Genomic DNA, 19,148 nt, shown 5'->3' on the forward strand with positions numbered 1-19,148 from the left:
TTTTCACATTTTCACACTAAAACCACAAACTTCAATCCGTTTTATTGGGGTTTTAGGAGACAAAGTTCTGAATAACTGCAAATTGAAGGGAAAGTAATATGTGATGTTTAGTGTTCTTAGCAATTAATAAAAAAATGTGTGTTATGAATTTGTATTTAATTACATGTACTCTATTACCCCTAAATAAAATTTTTATGCAACCGAGTATTCACTTAATTAGTAAATGTTGTGCAGTTATGTGCAATTTAATTTCATTATAAATCCAAATGTTGTCTGAAGGCCTCAGAGGTTTGTTGGTGAACATTAGTGAACAAACAGCCTCATGAAGACCAAGGAACCCAGCAGACAGGTAAGGGTGGAAGCTGTATTTAAGTTTAAAGCAGGGTTGGGTTATTAAACAATATCCCAAGCTTTGAATGCCTCATGGAGCTTTGTTCAGTCCATCTTCTGAAAATGGATTGAGAATGGCACAACTGAAAACTTACCAAGACGTGGCCATCCACAAAACTGACAGTGCCGAGCAAGGAGAGCCTTAATCAGAGAAGCAGCCTAGAGGTCCATGGTATTTCTGGGGGGCTGCAGACATCCACAGCTCCAATTAGAGAATGTTTTAACAAGAAAACTATTAGTTTTGTGCTTCACAAATCTGCCATCATGGACAGAATGCCATAAGAAGTCCTATAGTTTGTCAGAAGTCATGTAGGGGACTCAGCAAACATCGAAAAAGATCTTGTGGTCAGATAAGATCAAAATCGTATCACATGCAAAACTGTCTGTACTCCAAATATTTCCAATTAATGTTTTTTTTTTTCAACCATAGGTCAAGAGCTACTGGCTTGGCCCCAGTTACTATAAAGAAGGTCCTGAGAGCAACGACATCCGCCGCACCAACGTTCCCGATATCCGTGTTGCATACCGCTTTGAGACGCTCACCGAGGAGCTCAACCTCATCACCCATGCCGTGCGCACAGACGAGCTGGACAGTATCGATGAAGAGGAAACGCTAACCATGGGTCCCGTCTTGGGAGGGCGCTGAAACCACAGCCTCCACGCACCTACCCCGCCTATTTCCATTAGTCCCCTCGACTCTGCTGCCCACTCAGCATACCGCTGAAAACATGTGATGTGAGAGAAAAATCTGCTGCTCTTTACACACCACTGTAGACGTTTGCTGCACTGCTATAGCTGTGTAGCCAATAAACAGCCAAGGTTTCAGTGCTGCCATTATTTTAATTTAGTCAATGTTCAATTTTGTTTGGGTGCAAGAAAATCTAATTGTATGTTTTAAGTTTCCCAATTTTTTTAAACCTTTAGCTTAGTCTCTGTTGCTCTAGCACACGTTTGTTTTTTTTTATTATTGTAATTGAACACAAGATAAACTGTGCTCTGATTATAGATGCAGAGTAGCCATATTTGCAAACCGGGATCCGTGTCAGAGGTTGGTCAATCCTTGAAGAGCAACAAACTCGACAACGTTTTGTGTGCGATGCTTGCTGTAGCTTAAGATCCATTGTTTGTCAAGTTGCACTGTCATAGTCAATCTTGTGGGATTCCAAAAAGCTCAAAAAGTAATATATGAGAAAGAAACATTCCTAAAAGAAGTCATTTATTTGTCATGTTATAGTTTTAATGTAGCACAGATATAAAGAGCACAAAGAAATGTGAATGAATGCTAACTGTTAGCATTGTTGGAGCTCGGTCACATCGGTTTAGTTCGTTGCATGCACCAAGCTCTTCATAAGCACCAAAATAAGACCTTCGCCGTTCCTTTCCATTAGTACTTAGAAGCAGTGCATGTCCAGTTTGTTCTTTCTGTCTCCTTCTTAGTGAATCTCCACCCCAGGCCTGCAGATGGAGCTGAAACCAGCCTGCAGAACGCTCAGTGTGAAGAAGCTTTTCACCTTGGCCTTGATCTCTAGTTCAGCTCAAGTACTTTCCTGCATGCCCGCATGGCAACTTGTTTACATTCGACTGTCATGTAAAGCATCCTAACTCTGCATGGTGAAAACGAGCAGACCGTGCTGGGACATGGTGAAGGTTCTGTAGCCTTATGGTCTCATAGTTATATATCACTCCACATGATCCTGCCTCTCAGCAAACTGTGAGATTCTGGGTTTTTGTAGCGAAAAGTAGAGGAACCAATCAGACAATGTCCGTAGTTTGCAGATGTGTGTGCGTTTCCTCTCTAGGTGAACAAGATAAAAGAAGAGAAACCGTTTTTGTTTTGCACGACTATAGCAGACTAATGAAGGCTGTGCTGAAGTTGTCTACTGATCTCAGAGGACTTTGTGTTAAAGTTCATGTTTTTTAAAGCTGAAATAGAAGAAAGACCATTTCGTAATTCTCAGTATATTGATGTTAAGGAGAACTTTTTCATTACGGTTTTATTATTGTTTTTCTTTAATATTAAGTAATGAAACAGTATTTTCGTGCTTGCTCTTGTTTAGTATCATGTCAGCTAATTATCCACCAATATATACATTTTATGTTTTAGTGACTTACAGTTTCAATGCCAGTAAGACACCAAAGCACATATATAAGTATGCATAAGTTTAGCTGAGTTAAATTGTCCTGATATCGTTGGGTGCAAAGATTTCTTCACCTCTTTATTTGTTTTCTGTCTTGTATTTCTGCCTTTCACTTTAGTTCAGCTTGGCTTATTACTAGTTTAGATGTTTAATAATGATTATGTTCTGTACTTTTTGGAAATGTAGTTTGCCTTTAAAAGATTAGGAGCATATTTTTTAATGTGCTCCCTGTTGTACCGTACCGGCCATATCCTTTGACGCCTGCGGTAAGGATGCATGAAAAGTGTTAAAACAAATTCATGTTTTGTTGCAGGAGCATAACATCACCCTGAAAAATTAACGTTTAATTTGAATGCATTTCATATCCAGTGGTAAAAAACACTTCATGTTCAGCAAAGGTTTTCAACAAAATCACCAATTTGTAATATTATTGGTTCCCCTGATGTCAGTAATCTGTACACCACCTTTTGCCAACAGGACAGGGTTGTAACCTTTTGTACAGAGAGAAGGATGTTTGGCTGTTGCTCTTTAGACAAGCTGCGTAGAACGTCTTGTGCTCGATCTTCTGTAGGATTTCGGCCTGTGGACTGAGATGAGGGTAGGAGAAACACGATTTTGTGTCAGCTGAACCATTTGAGTGTTGATTTGGCCACGTTTTGGATCATTATCCTGTTGAACCCCCCAATGATGACCCATTCTTAGTTTAATGGTAGAGTCCACCTGATTTGTATCAAAAATTTCTAAGAGCAAATGATGTCATGTACTCTAACAAGGTTCCCAGCGCCTTGGAAGAGAAACAAGCCCACAGCATCATAGATCCTCCACCAAAACTAACAGTGGCCATGAGGTGCTTTACGCCAAACCCATCTGGTGTGTTTGTTGCTGAAATCTTGCCCAAGGGTCCAGTTAAAGTCTCAGTAGAATTTTGCAAGCTCCACATTTTTACGTTTGTACAGGTAGGAAGGAAAATACTTTTTTTCTGGTGTCACTACTAAATAATCAGTTCCCGTGGAAATGGTGTCTAATGCTTGTTGGAGACTTGGTGACCCCCCCCCCCCCAAGATGCAACTCTTTGCAGCCAGGATCAATATGGGTTCTGATCCAGCCCAGTTGACATGAGAAATGGGCCTCTGTGTCAAGTCAAAGATATGCTTCAGGGAAACAGAACTTCATATATTAGTAATTAAAACACCATAGAAACTCTGATCACTTAAAAAAAAAAAGTATAAATTAACCAAATGCTTCAGTTACGTTTATTTTAAAGCGGTTGTTGAGGTGTCAACAGTGGTGCCACGGCTAATTTTGTTAAAAGTAATTATTTCTTTTTTTCCCTCACTGAGTAAATTCACTCAAATGAAAGGTTGGATTTTTCTTCATTGTTTTACTGAGGGTTTAGGCTGCTGCAATGAAAGACGAATTCATTGTGAGACTTTTTAGACATCTTTACCAGGGGTGGTCATAAATGTGGCCGGTGTTGCAACCTGAACCGATCAGACTTTTTCACATTCAGCTTCCACCCACTCATCTCTCCCCCTCATGAGATCACTCTGTGTTTATTGTCTTTATCGTGTCCACTTCATTGTTCATCCTACCTCACAAACACAAACTTGTAATATTTGTGCTTCTTTTTTGGGTGACTGATATTGTCCACAGGATGAAAATAACTAATAGTAGCCAAAAAACTCACAATTAACTCACAATTAATTCGTGAAATACAATTATTGAAGGATTATTATGAATAGTAAGATATTTGCTCCAGTAAATGGAGAGAAAAGCATTGTGATGCTATCGTCTCCTCAACACTGTGATTTATGTGAAGCACAAAAATTTAGTAATTATTCCTGGTAAAATCTTTATAATTTACTGTTTGCATTCATAATTTTGTCAGTATTTAGCTTAATTGCTTGCTGTCTTGAAAATATGTTTTGGTTTATCTAAATCTAGTTTTTCTGAATAATCACCTTTTTTTTAAAAAAACATTTAGTTCTGTATTCTGCCTAATTTGACTCCTGTTCATCTCTAGCCTTGTTATTGCTTGAGACGGACTGCCAGCACCTTAGACTGATGAGGTTTGTCTGTGATGATTGTATAAAAAATGAACAATAAAGCATGTTAATTCACACATGTTCCAGATTCTTACTTTAATTTATAAGTTACACAAAGATCACAAACAAAACAAGGTAGACTTCAGTGATTATTTGCAGTTTTGCTGCAGTATAAGCTTGTTATTAAGTTATACAACTTCATACACAGTTTATCATATAAGGTTTTAATGGGATTACATTCTGACTTAAAAATAGTAGTGATATATATATATATATATATATATATATATAATTCACACATGTGCCAGATTCACAAAGTGACTTCAGTGTGTTTACATGTCAATATAAACCTTTATTATTCTGCCGATTGCCTCTTATTAACTTACATTTTACAGTATCTAATAAGTTTTCGTCTTCTTTGCTGGTTGTGACGAGTCTTTAACTTGCATCCTGGGTGTTAAAAAGAACAGTTGTCAGTGCCAATAGAAGCAGTAAAGAATATGATGGGAAGTTAAATCTTATTGAACAGATCTGACACTTACTGCCTAGGTGGATTTGACTGCCTGTAACTGTAGGTAGACACGTCCTCCTTCCTCTGGGCACACCGACTTCAGCTCTTCTCGGCTCATCCCTAGCAGCATGGAGCCGCTCAGGACGCCCAGGCAGCGCACAGTGCTGCCAATAAAGTAACACTGAAGTTAGTTAACTATTTTGCAAAGAAGAAAAGGCAAAACATTCAGTCTCTAAATGTGCAAACCCAAAGGATCTGCAGATGTAACTGCAGCAAAGGGTGGATCTACAGAGTATTGATTTAGGGGGTCTGAATATAAATCTGAATACACTACAAATTTCAAATGTTGCAAACCCTGTATACCTTTGATTCCGCTTTTGAAATTACACACTTTGTGTTCCCCTATCACAAAAAAATTACATGGAAGCTGTGGGTGTAAACTGAAAACTGTTCACTGTTGCAAGTTTCCTAAAATCATTTTCAGTTCTGCATTTTGAAAGTAATTCTTACACTTTTTATAAAACTGAAGGTGAGAAGGTTGTCAAACATTTTATTTGTTAAAGGCAAAAAAAACTTCACTTGTTGCATTTCTAGAACTAGAGCTGCTGTTTGGACCATTCTAAAAATGCTGTCTGGACTGCAAAGATTCATCATTATTACATTTCTATTTAAAATCCGTTTATAGGGCTCTGTGGACAAATCTGTATGGTATAAACAACATTTAGTTGTTTGCTTAAAAAATAAATAAAAATAGCTATTTTAATAATAAAGGACAGCATTATTTACTTTTGAAAACTATTCAAAACACAAACTGGGTGTTATGTAATATCGGTAAATGAATCTGTGACCTGCTCTGTATTATAATGACTATAAATCACTTATGCATTGATAAGAGCAAATCATGTTTTATATCAAGTTTGTAAACTAGTGATAACTTCAGTTTGAACCAAGCTAAATGTTCCTGATAAATGATGTAAAGCATCCATTATTGAGAGATCAGTATTAACTAGGAATTAGAAGTTGCTCTTGCTTACATTTGGTTGAATTCCATGTGTTCGAGCCAGGCTTTCACCTCTGCTGGTTTAGATTTCCTTGTCAGGACAGGAGATGCTTGAATTTCCTTAATAAAAATACAAGAAGAGCAAGTCCTGATTTGATTTCTTTGTGTGCAGAGAGTTTTCTCTTCCTATCATTTCATATTTTCTGAGCAGTGACCACCTCATAAGACTGACTGTCACCATCGTCCAGGACGTTGTGTGGTACGTAACCTTCCTCCCCTCTGTTGTTCCTCACTTTCCACCACTGCTTCGACTTGTCCAGGAGCTGCAGACACACAAAGCCAAAGCGCGTAAAGAAGGATTGGTTGGACTTTTTATGAAAATGTCATTATTTTGGAAATAAGGGAAACAGATACTCACCTCAACTACTTCTCCTTTAGTGACAGTGAGTTCTCTTTGGTTTCTGGATATGAAGTCATACATGACACACATGTCGCATAATTTTACCTCAACAGGGCTGGAAGACAAAGAAAGAAGGAAAACCTTAGAGCAGTGAGAATTAAACCTTTACAAAGTATGATCTACAGTCATATTCAATAAATTAGAACATGCGCTCTAATGAGGCTCATTTGTCAGATTAAAAGTACCTTTTGAAAGCAACAATCTTTAAGCAGATATTAAACAAACTTTACATTAAGCTCAAATTTCTGTATTTTAAAAATTTTTTTTATAGGTCTAATAAAATATTCTAATCTTAAACATATCGTTTTCATTACCTTAAGCTGAAAATCATCCTAACTGACAGAAATAAAGGCTTGAAAACATCAGTTTTTGTGTAATTAATCTATATAAAGTGTTTCATTTAGTGAATTAAGTTACAGAAATAAATGAACCCTTCAATAGTATTCTAATTTATTGAATATGACTAGGTACTTACCGTGGTTTTTGTCGTTCTTCTGGTCTTTTCCACTTGGCATAACTCTGCCCAGGAAATGTCAAACATGAAAAGTTATTTTTGTTTATTTATCTTGACCAAAACAAAGCATCTTGGATTAAAAAATACGCCTAACCGACTGCTGTGTGTTTTGTCCAGCTGATTTTGGAGGCTGATGGCTTGGTAAAGGCCATGGACTCTCCTGTCTGCTCTCTGGTGCTCTTGGTGGAGGCTCTGCGGTCACTTCAGGGGGCTGCCAACCGTCAAAGAACTGCAGGGTGTACGTCGGGATGTCCTCATCCTCCTCTGGCCATTTGGTACTAGTGGATATAAATATAAAACATCCTAAATCTGCTGTTGTAGTGTTTCCTATCTTGCCTTGTACAGCGTATGCATTTTGAAAACAAAATGTGTTGCATGGGTATAAAGAGCCTTTCATTTTAATGACAATGGAAGACATGATGCCATAGGTAAAATAAAGCTACCACATGCTAACACTGTAGTGTACACAATTAGCCTGCCACAGATTTTTTGGGAGTTGCAAAACTCACACCTCATGTGCTTCACTGATACATAACGAAACCCACAACAATGGTCCAATAATAACATATCTTAATCCTACATTAAGCCTTGCAGACACTTTACTCACTTGGGGATGTGGGACGGTTAATACTTAAAGCGAAAGGTAAGGGATGCATTCTAGTTTAATTAATTCAGATGATGAATATTTGACCACCTGTGGGCATTCATAGAGCTAGAAAACCTAATTACCAGGTAGTCACTTGATCTTATATGAAATAAAAAGGCATGGAAAAGTAACTTACCCTATCCCGATGCAGCAGAATACTGTGAATTACACACCATTAATTCATGTACATGTTACATGTCAGAATGGGAGCGTATCAAAAGTGAGACACATATTTCAAAAATGTAACACTTGATGTTCCACAAAATCTCCCATGTTTCCTCAACTTTAGACCCACTTGGCACGTTTTGCAAAACACCTACATGGCAAGATGGGAAATTTTGGCAGCAGCTTGTAAAAATGGAAGACATTTTGTGGAGATTATAGTGTAGTGTCAGACTAAGTGGTGATATTGGATCATTGCTGTTATATTTTTGTCATAGTTGCACTGATTCTGGAGCAGTGGCACTTATTTTTAGTAAATATGATGTATGCAGTAATTGCAACACTCCAAATGTGTACATTACAGTGTTAACTGCATAGGAGGGACATGTGACAGCATTGTTCCTCATTGCATCTTGTCTTCCAACATCATTTAAATGAAAAGCTCATAGGCAATAGTAGGATAGTATAGTAGGAACCTGGGGATGTTCCAGGGGTCTCCTAGAGACTGCCACAGCTCGTCCTCCTCTGAGGATGCCTCTTCACTTAGGAGACGGATACACTGAGGAGTGAGCAGCGGGGCAATGATGGACTGAGGCAGTGCTTCCGAGCAGTGAGAGCATACCTGGTGAAGAAAGAACAGACTGTGCAGCACAACTGAGATTTAAACTATTAGGCTGAATACTACAGGTCCTTCTCAAACAATTAGCATATTGTGATAAAGTTCATTATTTTCCATAATGTCATGATGAAAATTTAACATTCATATATTTTAGATTCATTGCACACTAACTGAAATATTTCAGGTCTTTTATTGTCTTAATACGGATGATTTTGGCATACAGCTCATGAAAACCCAAAATTCCTATCTCACAAAATTAGCATATCATTAAAAGGGTCTCTAAACGAGCTATGAACCTAATCATCTGAATCAACGAGTTAACTCTAAACACCTGCAAAAGATTCCTGAGGCCTTTAAAACTCCCAGCCTGGTTCATCACTCAAAACCCCAATCATGGGTAAGACTGCCGACCTGACTGCTGTCCAGAAGGCCACTATTGACACCCTCAAGCAAGAGGGTAAGACACAGAAAGAAATTTCTGAACGAATAGCCTGTTCCCAGAGTGCTGTATCAAGGCACCTCAGTGGGAAGGAAAAGGTGTGGCAGAAAACGCTGCACAACGAGAAGAGGTGACCGGACCCTGAGGAAGATTGTGAAGAAGGGCCGATTCCAGACCTTGGGGGACCTGCGGAAGCAGTGGACTGAGTCTGGAGTAGAAACATCCAGAGCCACCGTGCACAGGCGTGTGCAGGAAATGGGCTACAGGTGCCGCATTCCCCAGACCTGGGCTACAGAGAAGCAGCACTGGACTGTTGCTCAGTGGTCCAAAGTACTTTTTTCGGATGAAAGCAAATTCTGCATGTCATTCGGAAATCAAGGTGCCAGAGTCTGGAAGAAGACTGGGGAGAAGGAAATGCCAAAATGCCAGAAGTCCAGTGTCAAGTACCCACAGTCAGTGATGGTCTGGGGTACCGTGTCAGCTGCTGGTGTTGGTCCACTGTGTTTTATCAAGGGCAGGGTCAATGCAGCTAGCTATCAGGAGATTTTGGAGCACTTCATGCTTCCATCTGCTGAAAAACTTTATGGAGATGAAGATTTCGTTTTTCAGCACGACCTGGCACCTGCTCACAGTGCCAAAACCACTGGTAAATGGTTTACTGACCATGGTATCACTGTGCTCAATTGGCCTGCCAACTCTCCTGACCTGAACCCCATAGAGAATCTGTGGGATATTGTGAAGAGAACGTTGAGAGACTCAAGACCCAACACTCTGGATGAGCTAAAGGCCGCTATCGAAGCATCCTGGGCCTCCATAAGACCTCAGCAGTGCCACAGGCTGATTGCCTCCATGCCACGCCGCATTGAAGCAGTCATTTCTACAAATGGATTCCCAACCAAGTATTGATTGCATAACTGTACATGATTATTTGAAGGTTGACGTTTTTTGTATTAAAAACACTTTTCTTTTATTGGTTGGATGAAATATGCTAATTTTGTGAGATAGGAATTTTGGGTTTTCATGAGCTGTATGCCAAAATCATCCGTATTAAGACAATAAAAGACCTGAAATATTTCAGTTAGTGTGCAATGAATCTAAAATATATGAATGTTAAATTTTCATCATGACATTATGGAAAATAATGAACTTTATCACAATATGCTAATATTTTGAGAAGGACCTGTAATTGACCCTTTGGTCTTCCTTTTGCTAAAAATTGCAGACACCCTACTGCTAACAGTTGGAGTAGGTTGTCCCAAATGTTTCCACTGAGTAGGGGGAAGGAAAGAGGAGATTTTCAGCAGCATGCTTGGACACTAAGGGGTTTAAGCTGCACTCCAAAAAACACACAAAAATGTAACCATTTTCCCAGTCAATTAATAAAAAAAATGATGCTCCATTAAAAGAAAGGAAATATCTTAATGTTTTGGGTCAATTTCTTTCCTTTTTCTTGCTTCAGAAAATGTTTTTTCCATTCTCAATAAGAACGGGATATGGCTTACTCTTCTTTTCAAAAACACTTGCTTCATTTATTCAGATGAGTGCACCCAAGTCAGCTTTCGGCTAAGTCACTGGATGTCTGTGGTCCTATTTACTACGAAATTAAAAATGAAAGCAAAGTCATGGTTCATAATGGACAAATACTCAGTGTTGTAACCAAAATTTTACATTTTAGGAATATTTCGATATATCTGCATGTTTTCTGAAAATCCTGCTAGAGTTAATATTTCACCCTACCAAAAAATATCTACCTGCTGTTGGGAAATTTTACACCATGTTTGTATTTTGGTTACGAACAAGCCACTAAAAATAATTTTCGCTCCCCTGGGCCATGATTTGGACACCCCTGTTTTATACTATCTCCAGTATCACTGTCAGTAGCAGCAACAAAAAATGAAAAAATAAAGTTTTTCTCAATTTAGTATGTTGTACCATCAGCACATCCAGTTTTATGCATAACTTTGTATTTTTTTAAATCTAATTATTAGTCCTTATCAAACAGAAAAGGAAACAGGATAAAATTGTGAAGTATGTCTCTGTTTAAAAGAAATTGTCAAAAGATACATTAAAAAGCATAAAACCCACTCTTATGTCTAGCTTGATATATTCTGATGTTTAAACCCGAATAATAAAGCATGTTTAAAGAATAACATACTAAGAGTCAGCCTTTTTGGAAAATCTATAACATGTTGCATAATTTTCTGATAAAACATTGGTAAAATATCAAAAGATGAAGATAAGCTGATTCAATAATATAAAACACTTTTTTAAATTACATTTTCATTTATTTCAGGGGAAAAGCTGTCAACCCCAACTTGGTTGCATGTATGAATGTAATCGCCCCCCTTCTAAATCTCATATTGTTGTCAACCGCAGTTTTTTGAAAGTGAAGTTTAATTTCACGTGCCACATTGCTTGATGCCAATTCTGTAAAATCAAGAAATCACTTAAATAAAACCAGTCTAACAGCATGAAGTAGGCTAAAAGTTCTCAAGCAAAACAGAATGCTCCGTACTAAAGAAATTCAAAAACAGATGTGATCCGAAGTTATTGACATTTACTCTGGAGAGAGTTACAAAACCATTTTTAAGGTTTTCGGACTCCAGAGAACAACAGTGAGAGCCATCAACCACAAGTGGGGAAAACATGAAACAGTTGTGGACTTTCCCTGGAGTGGCTGGCCTACCATACATTCTCCACGAGAGCATCAACAACTCATACCGCAGGTCACAAAAGAGCCAAGATCAACAAGTAAAGCCCCGCAGGGCTCTCTTGCCTCAGTCAAAGCTGGTGTTCATGATTCAACAATAGAAACGATGCAGAAATGGCATCAGTGGACATGTTTGAGGACAAAAACCACTGCTGACTAAGAAGAACAAAAGGTCCTGGCTCATCCTGATGATCCCCAAGAGTTTTTGGAAATGATTCTGTGGTGTGAACACACAAAACTGGAACTTTGTAAAAGGTATTTGTCACATCTGATGTAAAACTAAAATCATTTCAGCAAAAGAACATCGCACTGACAGTCAATAATGGCTAGATAGTGTGATGGTCTAGGGCTACTTTGACCATCAAGACCTGGATGGTTTGCTATGATTGATGGATTAGTTCTCCCCTCTACCAAATATTCCTGAAGAATAATCTTCAGTTGTTGGCATTAACCTCAAGTTTACTTGGTTATGCAGAAGGACAATGATCAAAAACACATCAGATTAGGAGTTTAGGAATATAAAGTCACTTACGAATGCTAATGTAGAGAACAAAGAGTGGACAAAGTCAGAAGCAGCGGGATTATTGATCTTTCCGTTAAGCTCTCCCTGTCAAACGTAACACAAGTGTACATTAGAGCATAAGGAGAATGCACACACACATCAGAGATAGTATCTACATGTTAATAAAGACACAAACCAGAAGGTTGAAGCCAGATTTGATTTTATGGAGGCAGTCTGTAAACTCCTGCTCAGGCGGCATCCCATCCACACCTAAATAGATCAAAGAACATACAGTGTTGTGTAGATATACACTCACCGGCCACTTTATTAGGTACACCTTGCTAGTACCGGGTTGGACCCCTTTTTGCCTTCAAAACCGCCTTAATCCTTTGTGGCATAGATTCAACAAGGTACTGGAAACATTCCTCAGAGAGTTTGGTCCATATTGACATGATAGCATCACACAGATGCTGCAGATTTCTCGGCTGCACATCCATGATGCGAATCTCCCGTTCCACCACATCCAAAAGGTGCTCTATTGGATTGAGATCTGGTGACTGTGGAGGCCATTTGAGTACAGTTAACTCATTGTCATGTTCAAGAAACCAGTCTAAGATGATTCCTGCTTTATGACATGGCGCGTTATCCTGCTGGAAGTAACCATCAGAAGATGGGTACACTGTGGTCATAAAGGGATGAACATGGTTAGCAACAATACTCAGGTAGGTTGTGGCATTGACACGATGCTCAATTGGTACTAAGGGGCCCAAAGTGTGCCAAGAAAATATCCCCCACACCATTACACCATCAGCCTGAACCGTTGATACAAGGCAGGATGGATCCATGCGTTCATGTTGCTGACACCAAATTCTGACCCTACCATCTGAATGTTGCAGCAGAAATCGAGACTCATCAAACCAGGCAACGTTTTCCCAATCTTCTATTGTCCAATTTTGGTGAGCCTGTGTGAATTGTAGCCTCAGTTTCCTGATCTTAGCTGACAGGAGTGGCACCCGGTGTGGTTTTCTGCTGCTGTAGCCCATCCGCCTCAAGGTTTGATGTGTTGTACGTTCAGAGATGCTCTTCTGCATGCCTTGGTTGTAACGAGTGGTTATTTGAGTTACTGTTGCCTTTCTATCAGCTCGGACCAGTCTGGCCATTCTCCTCTGACCTCTGGCATCAACAAGGCATTTGCGCCCACAGAACTGCTGCTCACTGGATATTTTCTCTTTTTCGGACCATTCTCTGTAAACCCTAGAGATGGTAGTGCATGAAAATCCCAGTAGATCAACAATTTCTGATACTCAGACCAGCCCGTCTGGCACCAACAACCATGCCACGTTCAAAGTCACTTAAATCAACTTTCTTCCCCATTTTGATGCTCGGTTTGAACTGCAGCAGATCGTCTTGACCATGTCTATATGGCTAAATGCATTGAGTTGCTGCCATGTTATTGGCTGTCATGTGATTGCGTTAACGAGCAGTTGGAGAGGTGTATCTAATAAAGTGGCCGGTGAGTATACAGGTTCTTCTCAAGAAATTAGCATATTGTGATAAAGTTCATTATTTTCCATAATGTCATGATGAAAATTTAACATTCATATATTTTAGATTCATTCACACTAACTGAAATATTTCAGGTCTTTTATTGTCTTAATACGGATGATTTTGGCATACAGCTCATGAAAACCCAAAATTCCTATCTCACAAAATTAGCATATCATTAAAAGGGTCTCTAAACGAGCTATGAACCTAATCATCTGAATCAACGAGTTAACTCTAAACACCTGCAAAAGATTCCTGAGGCCTTTAAAACTCCCAGCCTGGTTCATCACTCAAAACCCCAATCATGGGTAAGACTGCCGACCTGACTGCTGTCCGGAAGGCCACTATTGACACCCTCAAGCAAGAGGGTAAGACACAGAAAGAAATTTCTGAACTAATAGGCTGTTCCCAGAGTGCTGTATCAAGGCACCTCAGTGGGAAGTCTGTGGGAAGGAAAAAGTGTGGCAGAAAACGCTGCACAACGAGAAGAGGTGACCGGACCCTGAGGAAGATTGTGGAGAAGGGCCGATTCCAGACCTTGGGGGACCTGCGGAAGCAGTGGACTGAGTCTGGAGTAGAAACATCCAGAGCCACCGTGCACAGATGTGTGCAGGAAATGGGCTACAGGTGCCGCATTCCCCAGGTCAAGCCACTTTTGAACCAGAAACAGCGGCAGAAGCGCCTGACCTGGGCTACAGAGAAGCAGCACTGGACTGTTACTCAGTGGTCCAAAGTACTTTTTTCGGATGAAAGCAAATTCTGCATGTCATTCGGAAATCAAGGTGCCAGAGTCTGGAGGAAGACTGGGGAGAAGGAAATGCCAAAATGCCAGAAGTCCAGTGTCAAGTACCCACAGTCAGTGATGGTCTGGGGTGCCGTGTCAGCTGCTGGTGTTGGTCCACTGTGTTTTATCAAGGGCAGGGTCAATGCAGCTAGCTATCAGGAGATTTTGGAGCACTTCATGCTTCCATCTGCTGAAAAGCTTTATGGAGATGAAGATTTCATTTTTCAACACGACCTGGCACCTGCTCACAGTGCCAAAACCACTGGTAAATGGTTTACTGACCATGGTATCACTGTGCTCAATTGGCCTGCCAACTCTCCTGACCTGAACCCCATAGAGAATCTGTGGGATATTGTGAAGAGAACGTTGAGAGACTCAAGACCCAACACTCTGGATGAGCTAAAGGCCGCTATCGAAGCATCCTGGGCCTCCATAAGACCTCAGCAGTGCCACAGGCTGATTGCCTCCATGCCACGCCGCATTGAAGCAGTCATTTCTACAAAAGGATTCCCGACCAAGTATTGAGTGCATAACTGTACATGATTATTTGAAGGTTGACGTTTTTTGTATTAAAAACACTTTTCTTTTATTGGTCGGATGAAATATGCTAATTTTGTGAGATAGGAATTTTGGGTTTTCATGAGCTGTATGCCAAAATCATCCGTATTAAGACAATAAAAGACCTGAAATATTTCAGTTAGTGTGCAATGAATCTAAAATATATGAATATTAAATTTTCATCATTACATTATAGAAAATAATGAACTTTATCACAATATGCTAATTGTTTGAGAAGGACCTGTATAAGAACACATGTTCTGTTTTACCTGAAAGGCTTTAAGTTAAACTACCTTTTCCTTTTTTCTTTTTCTTCTTTTTATTTCCATTTTTGGCATCTATTGCTGCTATTTTTCCCATGAAGATCTCGATGTCAGTTATGATATGATTTAAAATGTCCTGGAGGCAAATAAAATAAAATCATCAGTCTTATTTGTATACGTTACATGATTTTATATTTTATTTTTCTCAATTTAAAGAAATTAAAAACTAACATTTATTTGAAGGAAACTCACCACATTCCTGTTCAGTTCTGTGTATGGCCGAGAGGGAAGTAAAGGAGCTGTAGGCATTGGTGGCTTGACATCCTCTCCCTCCCTGTACCTACGCAGATGCAGTTCAGGCTCAGGAAAATTGTCCTCAGCTTGATGAAGAAACAGGAACATTAAAATAAACTATGAAAACTTCGGAGGGAACAAAAGGGCTGAACATAGATACACACAATACAGATTTCTATTTTTTGTGTGATTAAATGTTAAAAGGTAATCAAAGAGAATACATGTTTTTTTGGTGGTGGTCACTATTAGGATAAAAACCAAGTTATTTCAGAGCAGATTTGAAAAATAAAAGTAAACAAAGCCACATATTCTTGCTGATTTGATTAAGAATGCATTGTAACCTCTGTTGTTAGAGATGCACTACCTTTTACTGGATTGTATTTGTTATTGAAGATATCCTAATTTTAAACTGAAATGCTGTTTGTTTTTTAGCAGGAGCATTCTGGTCCTAAAATCTGGTCTCACCGTTGTCAGCTGCAGTCCACGGTGGCACAGAGTTGCGTACAGGTTTCTGCTCTGCAGGCTTATAGGACTCTCTCACTCTTTCAGGCCCACCATCAACATGGCCATTGCTGCTTAAACACAGAACAAAAGATGTTATAAATTATAATAAACAAAACCATGCACATGTGCACCAGGACTCTGTCTTACCTGAAGTGTGAACCCTCATTTTTCTGCGACAGAGCTCGTGTTAAATCCTTTTTAACATAATCAGCCTGGAAACAACAGAAAACATTTAGATCTCATGTCCTTCTCTTCTCAGACACTAACAGCCACCAAAGCTGTGTGCTCACCCTGACATCGTCACACTGGAACAGGAAGACGGTGGTGACGTTTTTTGTCCTGTGCCGGATGGACATGATGAGCAGAGAGTCAAACACCTGAGAGTCCAGCAAGGCCTCCATCCCCTTCACTTCACTAGGAGAAAATGACTCCAGCTCCTCCTGACAATGCACAATAAACTGCTATTAGAGTGGTTAAAACCACAACATGATTTGGAGAAAACCTAAGGTAGCACTGAGGCACATGTTCTACGTCTACCATTGGTTTTCTTGTAAAGGAAAACCAATACATGGGGCAGTGTGTGAACAGACCAAAGTGATGCAAGCACTTTTCACTGCTTTTTTTCACTAAGAGGTTTTTGGTCTTAGCAGAACATAGGGGATCACACCAATCTGGCTTTACTTTCTCATCTGTGTAGAGGGTGGTGGATGTAGTTTACCTTGGTTTCAAAGTCTATGAGCAGCAGATTGGTACCTCGAACCTCCAGCATCATGTCCTGACCCCAAATACGACTAGTATGATCCACAACCTTCAGACGCTCCACACAGTCTTTGATGTTTTTGAGATCCTTCCCGTTTAGGTCACAAGTAAACAAGTGCTGCAACATATGAACCATGAATTAATCATTAAAGGCTTAAAATGACTCGTTAATTTCAGTGTTGATGAGGTAATACCTCTACTTTGTACTCTGTTTTTTCCATTGTCTTGTTCACTGACGCTGCATACTGCAGCCTCTGCACTGTGGAGCCATAAAGCAGAACTATGAGAGATTATTAATCAACAAATAGGTGTGATCACTTGCTCACAGCAGTACTGATTACTCACAGTAAAGTGACTTTGCACTGGGTCTCGAGATGTTTGATATTTGGGATGAAGTCTCATCCGCGGTGGAAAAGCCACTGTGTCAAAGACAAACAACACAAGACCAAAGCTGATGTTTGGAAAGCAGTGAAAAAGAGGGATATCAGAAAATTATATAATAAAATACATACTTGGACTGAATGGAAATGTAGCTGCTGGTCTCAGAGCCATACGGGCTGTTGCTCCTGAACATCCTGTCCTAACACAGCTGGTGGATCATATACCAAACCGTGAACGTCACAGGTGTGTGCTGGCTCAAACGCACACTGAAATAAACCCATAAATTGATCTTTCCAAGAGGTGTACTTTCATTACGCAACACTGACTAACGTCAGATAATATCACCCTTTGTTCATTTTGGAATCAAAAACACAAATTTAAACCCAAAATTCAGGTAAAAGGTGTTCTGTCGTTATTGCCTGGCTACACAAAGCAATGATCAAACAAACAATGACAAATTTATGTTGCTGGTTTTGTTCAATTAGAGGTTTTCCTTACTGTTATATTTAAACAAAACGCAGGTATTGTTTCTAATTACCTGAAAACACCAGGATAATACAAGAAAAACACAACTTTGATATTTGAAGAATATTTTACTTCCTAAATATTGCTCCTGATGTGAGTATATTAGAGAAGGTAATAAAGCATTTTAAGTGCTTTCATGTCTTAAATGACATCCGGTAAGCCTTCAGACTATTTAGACAAAAAAAGACCAGTTCTCTTCATGCTATTACAATCAGGCTTCCTACCTTTAATGTTCGCCAGCTGAATCTTGGTGTTTTCCTCTTGTAATAGCTACGGTAGTTTAGTAGCAGCGCTACAGCTTCGGTTCACATTTTAATCCTTCACTTCGACAGTGTGGAGTCAAAGCTTACTTATGAAGGAAGGGGACAAAGTTCACTGCCGGTAGCAATATGCGTGCAATAGCAACCCATCTCAGATGAGGGTGTGAGCTTTGGTGTGGCATCACAAAGGTTGACAGATACCGAGGAGACTATCTCCTATAAGGAGTAATGACTCTTTTAAATCTCTAAAGAGGGACGTCAGCCACTTTTTTTTGCAAAATTATGTTAATTTAGAATATTGGAAGGTCTTTGTTTAAGGTCTTGCTACCTGTGTTTTTGTGTTTTTGTTTTTCTGCCATTCAGGTATGGATTTCCTGGTGTGCTTCAGATCATTGTCACAAACTGAAGGCCAGACAGTCTCCTTTAGGACTTTCTGCTAGAGAGCAGAATTTATCCATTCATCAATTACAGCAAGTATTGGAGACTATAAAGAGCAAGATATGTTGCTGTTTGAGATCTATTAGCCTACTTCGTGTTGTCAAACAGGATCTATTTATATGAGATCTTCATTCTGACAGTAATCAGGCCTGGATGTGGCTGTTGAAACTGAACTCATCTCGACACAAAAATGTGGTTAATCGGTTAAATCATCATTTACACGACCAGGTTGGTTTGGATATCTCTTTTGGATATTTGGATATTTGGATATTTCTTTAATAAATGAAATTATAATTTGAAAACTACCTTTTCTCAGGTTATCACTGATTTTACGGTATTAAAATGCATTTGATGACTTTTAACATGTAGCTATGAAAAGCAAGCAAATGTAGAGGAAATCTGTAAGGGGGCAAATACTTTTTCACAGATACAGATCTTAAAAAAAAGTATTTGTGACTAATAGTTTAGTTGTATTTTGTTGCTCTTATTTGTGGCTGTGTGTCATAAAAGGAAGCATTTATAGTGGACAGAACCAGGAAATTATTAAACCGTGTAGCACTCTATATATTATTGTACTCAGTATATTCTTTGTTAACCATCTAACCTAGACTCAGCATCTCTCCACCTTCGGCTTTTATCTTCAGAGTTGATAAAACATTAACCAGGAAGGTTACATCTGTGTTGTAACAAACACAGCTAAC

General features: G+C 39.2%; 2 protein-coding genes across 9 annotated transcripts in view; one reads left to right on the forward strand and one right to left on the reverse strand.

Moving 5' to 3' along the window:
* LOC124856509 (AMP deaminase 2-like) overlaps positions 1-4,650 on the forward strand; it is a 40,694-nt gene extending 36,044 nt beyond the window's left edge. For all 8 annotated transcript variants that reach the window (XM_047346997.1, XM_047346998.1, XM_047346999.1 and 5 more), the window contains one exon: positions 821-4,650. In XM_047346997.1, the coding sequence (XP_047202953.1) occupies positions 821-1,036 (216 nt within the window). In that variant the 3' untranslated portion in view covers positions 1,037-4,650. The remainder of the gene's footprint in view (positions 1-820) is intronic.
* On the reverse strand, positions 4,641-18,124 carry eps8l3a (EPS8-like 3a). The gene is made up of 20 exons (XM_047347002.1): positions 17,974-18,124; positions 17,356-17,432; positions 17,189-17,262; positions 17,038-17,102; positions 16,803-16,961; positions 16,375-16,524; positions 16,232-16,296; positions 16,046-16,152; positions 15,539-15,666; positions 15,317-15,422; positions 12,333-12,406; positions 12,167-12,241; positions 8,343-8,488; positions 7,153-7,336; positions 7,020-7,063; positions 6,503-6,599; positions 6,303-6,407; positions 6,119-6,204; positions 5,116-5,248; positions 4,641-5,023 (listed from the first exon to the last, which is right to left on the reverse strand). The coding sequence occupies exons 2-19, from the start codon at positions 17,415-17,417 to the stop codon at positions 5,119-5,121; spliced, it is 1,857 nt and encodes a 618-aa protein (XP_047202958.1). The 5' UTR covers positions 17,418-17,432; positions 17,974-18,124; the 3' UTR covers positions 4,641-5,023; positions 5,116-5,118.
* Positions 18,125-19,148: the final 1,024 nt, after the last annotated feature.

Source organism: Girardinichthys multiradiatus, chromosome 20 (genome assembly GCF_021462225.1).
Source record: "Girardinichthys multiradiatus isolate DD_20200921_A chromosome 20, DD_fGirMul_XY1, whole genome shotgun sequence".
Lineage (NCBI taxonomy): Eukaryota > Metazoa > Chordata > Actinopteri > Cyprinodontiformes > Goodeidae > Girardinichthys > Girardinichthys multiradiatus.